General features: G+C 30.7%; 2 protein-coding genes across 4 annotated transcripts; one reads left to right on the top strand and one right to left on the bottom strand.

Moving 5' to 3' along the window:
- Positions 1–59: 59 nt before the first annotated feature.
- On the bottom strand, positions 60–5,029 carry LOC119664501 (conserved oligomeric Golgi complex subunit 1-like). Of its 3 annotated transcripts, XM_038073976.1 has the most exons (6): positions 4,653–5,029; positions 3,903–4,582; positions 2,774–3,840; positions 2,048–2,701; positions 1,899–1,958; positions 525–609 (listed from the first exon to the last, which is right to left on the bottom strand). In XM_038073976.1, the coding sequence occupies exons 1-5, from the start codon at positions 4,787–4,789 to the stop codon at positions 1,938–1,940; spliced, it is 2,559 nt and encodes an 852-aa protein (XP_037929904.1). In that variant the 5' UTR covers positions 4,790–5,029; the 3' UTR covers positions 525–609; positions 1,899–1,937. The 3 variants fall into 3 exon arrangements, with proteins under 3 accessions (XP_037929903.1, XP_037929902.1, XP_037929904.1); XM_038073975.1 differs by lacking the exon at positions 1,899–1,958 and having other exon boundaries at positions 60–606; XM_038073974.1 differs by lacking the exon at positions 1,899–1,958 and having other exon boundaries at positions 60–609; positions 4,653–5,027.
- A 146-nt stretch (positions 5,030–5,175) lies between these two features.
- On the top strand, positions 5,176–7,672 carry LOC119664500. The gene is made up of 9 exons (XM_038073973.1): positions 5,176–5,431; positions 5,493–5,803; positions 5,864–5,962; positions 6,579–6,638; positions 6,724–6,801; positions 6,878–6,901; positions 7,007–7,060; positions 7,133–7,168; positions 7,232–7,672. The coding sequence occupies exons 1-9, from the start codon at positions 5,248–5,250 to the stop codon at positions 7,532–7,534; spliced, it is 1,149 nt and encodes a 382-aa protein (XP_037929901.1). The 5' UTR covers positions 5,176–5,247; the 3' UTR covers positions 7,535–7,672.
- The last annotated feature ends 103 nt before the right edge of the window (positions 7,673–7,775 follow it).

The raw sequence follows: 7,775 nt of genomic DNA, 5'->3' as shown, positions 1-7,775 counted from the left end.
TATAAGAAAACAATATATTAACAAAATAATAATATATTAACAAAATAATGTGTTTTAAATAGGAATTTATTTATGTACTTTTGTTAACATACATTAATTAATATACTAAAAAGATTTAAATTATAGAAATAATCGAAGCTAAGTGTGTGGCAAAGTGACAAATTATAAAATATTGATTATTATACTTTGTTAACATTATCCTTGACTTTTATTGAAATAATTGTTCAGAAGTATCATACAGGAATGATATACGTTTCAAAGCCCTTTCTTATCAAGTAGTGAAAGTCTCAGGACTTTCATTTAGATAATATTGCACAGATTTCGTTTATGATACATACATAAGTGCATATGCGTAAAATTGTCATTACTTGGTTTGTTATTTCTGTCAACAGAATAACATTTATTTTGACATATATTATATTTATATATGTTTGTGTATTAAGATATTATCATTAATATTGTCGTTCAGTACAATCATATATACAGAATCGCTCATTACCGAAACCATTCCTGTGACATGGCACCGAAGAATGAAGAGGCTGAGGATTTTGCTTTAGTAGGTTCGCTTTTACGGGATGTTGTTGATTTACGAGTAGGCGTCGTCTGCTGCTGTTTATTGGATTAAAAAAGAAAGTCATTAGCAATTTATTAATAATAAAATTTATTAGTTTAAGTTAAATTTAAGAAAAAAGCAAAAACATAGTAACACAATCTTATTGCTTTACTTCATCAAAGTTACGTATAACGTAATTATTATTTAGTGCATTAATATTAATGAATGCTTAAATATACAGTAATTGTTAGAGCAAACTTTTAAAACGAGGTAGCAATCTACTGCTAAGTAAACGTTTTTAATTTTCTTATTTATTATTAGATATCCAAAGTAATAAATTAAAAAGTAATATCAAGTATGCAACAAAACCAACAGACTGCGCTAGCATCTGGTTTTTTATTTTTGGTATATAAACATTTAATTTATGCTAAATTTATAGTTTTATTAATATCAATTAAGCGCGAAAAAACTTAGTCCAATTACTGTATTTCTGGCTATTGCTAAAAAGCCTTGACAGGCATGCTCATATATTTTATAAAAATTACTCTAAGTGCTATTTTTCTAAAGTCAAATGAATATATTTTTAGGCTTTTCACTGTACACATAAGTCTTATACAATAAAAACGGAAAATGCAGTGAAAATGGAAAAACGGACAAACCTGTTGAATGGACAATTTTTCGCGAATTAAATGTTCAGCTTTTATCATTATTTGAAACAACCTAAAATTTTTGGCCGGACTCTAAACATGCACGAACTAAACTTGGCTAACAATTAGAGTTCACTCAAAAGAGTTTTTACGATAATACAATTTAATTTATTTCCAATTTTAAACATGGACTTAGGCAATAGTACTTTACTGTCTAAATTTATATTCAAGAAAGTGACTTAAAAATTTTATGATGCCTCCAAGAACTTTACTTTTGTAAAGACTTTAAAGAGCTCTATGTTCTTCGGTCTGAGCATTAATCCGTTAAATATAAATTACAATTTATTATTTTATTTGTATATTGCTTATTTATACAGTAAACTCTGCTTATTTTTAATATAATTAGGAAGTCAATATTATATTAAGCTGGATTAATTGATCCAAAAACGAATATAACATGTAAAGAAATCTACACCAATATAGTTTTACAATGCAAATTAAGTTAAAATGCGAATTTCAAGTTTAGGTAATAAAAACGGTAATTAAATACTAATATTGTAAAGGATTATTAAATTATTCAGCAAAGCGTGTACTGCATACTTATCAAATATATAAAAACAACAATATACATGCTAATATATTAAGTTTTAACTGCACTTAACTACCCATTAGCTTAACTTAGTTTATTAATACTCAACTATATCAATAGCACTCAAAGTCTAAATCGTAGCGGTAGTTTAGGAATTAAAATCCTTTAACTGGTATTTAAGAAAAAAACGTATACAAAAAAGAAATATCATTTATATAAAATACTTATTATAAATACATAAATTATGTATATACATACCTTCTCGTTTTCTAAAGCAACTAAATTTTTGTTATCCGTTATCATATTTGTATTATTCACATTTGTCACAATTGGCAAAAGTGGGAACCACACTGAAGTTGTACTGCTTGAACTTAAAATCAAAACATTTGGATCTTTCTCCTGTGTCAGTGTTAGAGTCGATGCTGTTGTTGTGTGAGCTGCGTGTGGGGTTAGCACGCCTAGCATAGATTTTAGTCTACTAACTGCACGTTTGACATTGTTTATTATTTGCTCATGGAAAAGTTCAAAATCGAATGGATCTATAATATCCTTAAAGAAGTTTTGCAAAGTGCTAAACTGTGCACATAGTTCACGTTCATCACGTGGTACTGCAAACACGTTTTGCAGAAACTTTAAATCGAAGTAGTATTGTAATGCCAACTTTTGTCCGACATGATTATCCGTGGCAACAGTAAATGTTTGGTAATGTGCTAGAATATGTGTAAGCAATTTGTGGTTGAATACACAAAGCACTTTTGGCGGTAAGGTTTGTGGCACTACATTGTTCAGAACACGTATTAAAGCGAACAAATATGTTTGTAGTGAAATTGAAGGTTGATTTGGTACATGCAATGTCGAATTTATTGTATTTTCATGTTCATCTTTTTGCTCCAAAGTAAAACTTTCCCAATTCTAGAAATATTGATAATTTTATACTGATAATTTACCATTACTATAATAAAATTGAATTATATTATCACTTACTGCGAACTCAGTTATACATAAGTCATTCGATATCCTTGTTGGTAAGTATTGACTGCATTCATTATCTAGCAAAATGCCATCCAATAATTGTTGCCAAAAATTGAAAGTTTCTTCATCCAACAACCCACACATACGTTGCCAATATTCTATATTGTTGGCCGCTATGTTACCAACCCATTGCCGCCAACTGCTTTGTTGACAGAAACAGATTTTTAAATGTGGGCATAGCTCAATAAGCGCTGAGCAAGTGCGCAGTACTAGCAATAGTTCTTTGCGTTGCCTTTGAGTTAAATTGAAGCGTTTAATTCGGGTTATAAAATCCATTAAATTTGTTTGCGCTGTTTCACGCAGAAAGTCTATTAATGCTAATTTCTCTTCTGCTCTTGTCGCCTGTTCAGCGAGTAGTACATCCATCTCAGAAACTATATTTGCCAGATGTTGGTCAAATTCAGTGCATAGTTGTATTATGACACTACTATATCCACGTGTTTTCATAAGCAATTTTTTTGTCTTTCGATCCTCGTTTAATGCTGCCTCCAAGCTTAATGGCAAATCATTTGCACTATCAGCCCATATATTAAAGTCTATTGGGGCTTCTTCCATTAAAGCATTTTGTAGCGTTTCATATGCTCTCTGCATAGCTTGCAGCCAGCTGTCATGTATTATATTACGCACCCGCTGATTAATTAATGGCACATACTTTAACTCATAAAAATCCAAGGTTTGCGTGAGCTCAAATTTTTCTGCAACATAAGAAAAATCAATATGCTTCCGACTTAGTTTCGCCTCATTTTTGATTTCCTGTATTGTACCCATTGTATTGACAAAATCAAAGAGATTCTTTAGTTGTGAATTAGCTATGCGTGATATATCTGCAAGCCAATGTTCGAATGTGAGTTGCACTTGTGATTTATCAAGTTGCAGTACTTCATATTTAGGACGAAAGTTTGCTATTATATCAGGTACCAAATAGGAAAGCTGTAAATCATTACTATCCATAAGGGCTATTGTTGGTGGAGCATTTGCATCGGTATGTTCAGCAAGTTTACTAGAGAGCAGGCCATTGTCTGTTAGCAGCAAAAAATATGCTATTAAAAGTGAATAAATTTTATAATTTCACAATACTTACCCATAAAACATGTGCGTATGAGTTCAATGCTATTATTTAATATTTTCAAACTAGCTAATATACGTGCTCTTACACGTCTGTTGTGTGCATCTACGTTTGATCCGTCACTCAAACAATTTAAATAAGCTGCACAGCGTAGTTGTAAAAATATTTTAAATACTCCATTTAAATTATTTTTTTCCAATAACAATAAACTTAGCAAACACTCGACGGCAACTTCAGCACTTAATTCTTCACGTTCCAACATATTTATAACGTTTTGTTTTATGGTAACGTGGAATGGTTTAAGTATTTCCCACTGTTTCTTCGCTATTGGGAATTGTTTCATTAATGTGTTGTGAACGTCCAGTTGAAGACCAGTGCTTATATGCCGACTAAACACGAATAACTCTGTAGCTGTGTAAAATCGTTCATCATCAATATGTGACCATATCAGTTCAGGCAATGATGTTAATAAGTTTATTTGCACCATTGTACTGAAATAATTGTTAAGTTGTTTGTTAGTGTTGCGATTTTGTAGCAAATCCGATGTATCGCTTGTTTGGAAGCCTATTAGTTGCTGTTCATTAAGTTTCTGACAATTTTCCGAAATACCAATCACTTGCTGTATAAGCTTGCTAGAGGAATCCTGCATAGAGGTAATTGTGTCCGCTGCTTTAAGAAGATCTCTGTAGCTCTCACTGTTTACAAATATAAGTATATTTATATTAATTACTGTCTTACTTATAAAACTATTACATTAACACTCACCCAACCATAGTGCGTAATTCCTCGCGTTTACTTTCAATCACAGTTTGTATCCTTCTATGGACAATTTCTATATCTGGTATACTGTGTTGTTCGAAAAGTGTGTCCACATTTAAATCCGTTAAATTTACATTAGCCATGTTAACTACTATTTTATAAACCACAATGAAAATTACAAAACACAAAATCGGCAAAGTTTGTTTAGACACGTATTTGACAGTCAGCTGTATGGCCAGTGGCCACGAAGATGTGAATGAACTGGCAATGGAGAGGTATGATTTGGCATTTAGACTGCCAAATCAAAATATTTCAAATCTGACAGTTACAAATAAAATACTAGCAGCAGTAAACTATATCGATGAAAAGAATAATATATATATAAGATAATATAATACTTATCAAATAGTTTAACTTTTTTAGAATTTCAATATAATTTGCAACGTTAATAAAAATTATTGAATAGAAAAAACATAGTTTGCCTGCCATATATTAAAAACTAAAAATAATATTTATTTTAATTGTTTTTGTTAGCAAAAATTTTAAACAATTAAAGACTCAATTAACGACTTTTAGAAATTGTTTTATTAAGGCAATCACAATGAATTATCTTATCACACGTGGCAGAGTACGTGGTCAAGTTATTGATGTACCCGATGGATTACCGGAATTGTTGTCTGATATAACGCGCGAAGTCTTACGCTGTCAACCGACTACAGAATGTCTCTGTCAATTTATAATTGATTATTTAACGTCTGTTATCCGAACACGTGAAAAGGCGCACAGTAAGTTACAATTCTATATATTATTCTATTAGCTTCATTTAAAAAACCTTTATATTTACAGTTGCAAAAGCTATTATTGACCGTGCTTTACGTGAGGTCGATGAAATAATTGGCGATTTGTGCATTTGTGATATACCGGAAGATAAAGGTGAGAAGTTATGTTTAGCAATGGAGGATTGTTTCAAACGTTTCCTTGAAAAACAACGCTGTGAAAGAGGTCGAGAACGTGATGTGATTAAGTTTTATGACGATGATATGTTAGATGAGTTGATACGTCGTTGTAGATTTTCGGATGAGGAACTTAAGATATCACGACCTGTTATCGAAGATGCTTATAATCGTTTCGTGCAAGCGTATTTGAACGCATCAAAGGTGAGACTTGAACGTCATCTGTATTTAAATTGTATTTGAAATTTGTGCTTCTTTAATCAGAGTGCAGATGGATCTGACTTGTTATATCAATACTTTATGGCACGTGAAATAAAGCGCAGAGAAGAACTAAAGAGAGAAAAGGCCGCAATCGCTATACAGGTAATTTAAAAACAATATTTTCCAATTAGGCTTAGGACTCTAATCCAGTATCCTCAGTTTATGCTGAAATTCAATTTCCTGATATAATAAATAGAATATAAAAGCAATTATTGAAACTAACATTTTTGAAAATTTTGAACTGAGTTTAAGAAATTTTAGCGACATACATGCGGTTCTAGTACATATTTCTTTTTTGCAATTAATCTGATTCAGGTTTGGATAGTCTGATATACAAAGTTTTTATAGTTTATGTAGTTTTTATGGTAACTATAGTCCATATATTTTTGCAATGTACAAATATATATACGCAGTAAAAAGTATATAATTGCAAATGGTATATACTTTAATCTTATTGATTTAAAATGTGGGAATTGTTGTTTACGAATTATAGTTTTGGTTCTTATGGTTTACATAAATCTGGGACCTGTAGTTTTTTTTTGAAAGACCATATAGTTTTTTGAGTATTGTCTTAAGATTTTTGCTCTGTAATAATACTAATCGTACAGAGATCTTAAGAGATCTAATTTTTTTAAGCATCAACAGTAAACTTTGTTTTATTATTATTAATATTATTATCTATATTATAATTAGTGCCTTTTTTTATCAATTTTGGTAGGCCACATACCGAGGTTACAGGGTGCGCAAGCAAATAAAAGAAGAGTTATTATTACTTCAGGTAAGTTGATACATTTACGTTTTAATTTTTATATTATAATAATAAAAATTATATAAACTTATGCTCAATCGAAATGCATTTTTAGCGTCAAAAAGAAAGAGAGGAACAAGAAGCAGCTGCTAAAATCATACAAAGATTTTATCGTAGAAAATTCGGAAGACCAGTAAGTCAGAACTATTATACTCATATTAAGTATTAATTTTGTTCTAATAAATTCATTCATACATTTCATTTTATAGGATTATGAACCGGAGGAAATGGAGGTATTAATATTGTACTTTTCGTATATATAATTGCTGGAAAATATGAGTTTACTCATTCTTATTATGTAAACTGTTTTTAATTAATGTGTGCTAATTAATTTTCAGATGGAATCATCAATTATTTGCACGCCTTCTTCAGAAGTATCTTTAGGCACCAAGGTACATAACATAATATACTATATACTCCATATTTCAATATATAAAAATACTCATTATTGTTATATATTTTAGTTTGCTACGGTGCCAGTGACACCTCCAGAGTTGAAGGTATTTGTTATGTCTATAAGTAAATTTTAATTTGATATTTTTAATATATTCAATATAAATTAGGAAGGAGAGGAAGAACAGTTAGAAGACAAAGAGAAAACGGAACCAGAAGAAGAAAAGCCTGAATCTGAAATTATGCCATCACGTATTGGTGAAGTGAAAGACGAATTTGAAGAAAATAAGGCACAATTCCAACAAGAGCTACAAGCCCAAGCTCCTGAACCTATTGAAGAAAATGAGAATGTTAACGATGCACAACCTGTTGAGGTAATCGAAGAACCTCCAGCCGCAGAAGTTGCCGCTGGTGAACCTCCTGCCGCCCAGGAAGAAGCTCCTGCTGCACCAGACGCTCCTGCCCCAGAATAATAAGGTTGAGCAATTAATAATGAGCAATGGAAATGCAGAATTTTTTAAAACACCTATTTTTATTGGTTAATATTAAATGAATATATTTAATATATAATTTTTGCTATAATTCGGAATAAAAACTGAGTTGAAATTTAATGTGGATTTTTGAAGTTTTGAAGTACAAATATTTAAATCCAAGTTAAATATTTGTACTCTTTCTTAAATTTTTTTTTCATAGAATACATTTCGGTTATTTCAG

The sequence above is a fragment of the Teleopsis dalmanni genome, unplaced genomic scaffold (assembly GCF_002237135.1).
Source record: "Teleopsis dalmanni isolate 2A unplaced genomic scaffold, ASM223713v2 unscaffolded_contig_2061, whole genome shotgun sequence".
Taxonomy (NCBI): domain Eukaryota; kingdom Metazoa; phylum Arthropoda; class Insecta; order Diptera; family Diopsidae; genus Teleopsis; species Teleopsis dalmanni.
The sequence above is the reverse complement of the archived record's forward strand: the minus strand, read 5'-3'. Positions and strand labels throughout refer to the sequence as shown.

Excerpts from the sequence above, each read along its gene's own strand:
- LOC119664501 (XM_038073974.1), bottom strand. The coding sequence starts at position 4,789 with ATGGCTAATGTAAATTTAACGGATTTAAATGTGGACACACTTTTCGAA. Across the intron at positions 3,841-3,902 it reads CATACGCACATGTTTTATGG|ACAATGGCCTGCTCTCTAGT; the intron begins GTAAGTATTGTG and ends TGCTGCTAACAG. Across the intron at positions 2,702-2,773 it reads TATGTATAACTGAGTTCGCA|AATTGGGAAAGTTTTACTTT; the intron begins GTAAGTGATAAT and ends CAATATTTCTAG.
- LOC119664500 (XM_038073973.1), top strand. The coding sequence starts at position 5,248 with ATGAATTATCTTATCACACGTGGCAGAGTACGTGGTCAAGTTATTGAT. Across the intron at positions 6,802-6,877 it reads GTAGAAAATTCGGAAGACCA|GATTATGAACCGGAGGAAAT; the intron begins GTAAGTCAGAAC and ends TTCATTTTATAG. Across the intron at positions 7,169-7,231 it reads TGACACCTCCAGAGTTGAAG|GAAGGAGAGGAAGAACAGTT; the intron begins GTATTTGTTATG and ends AATATAAATTAG.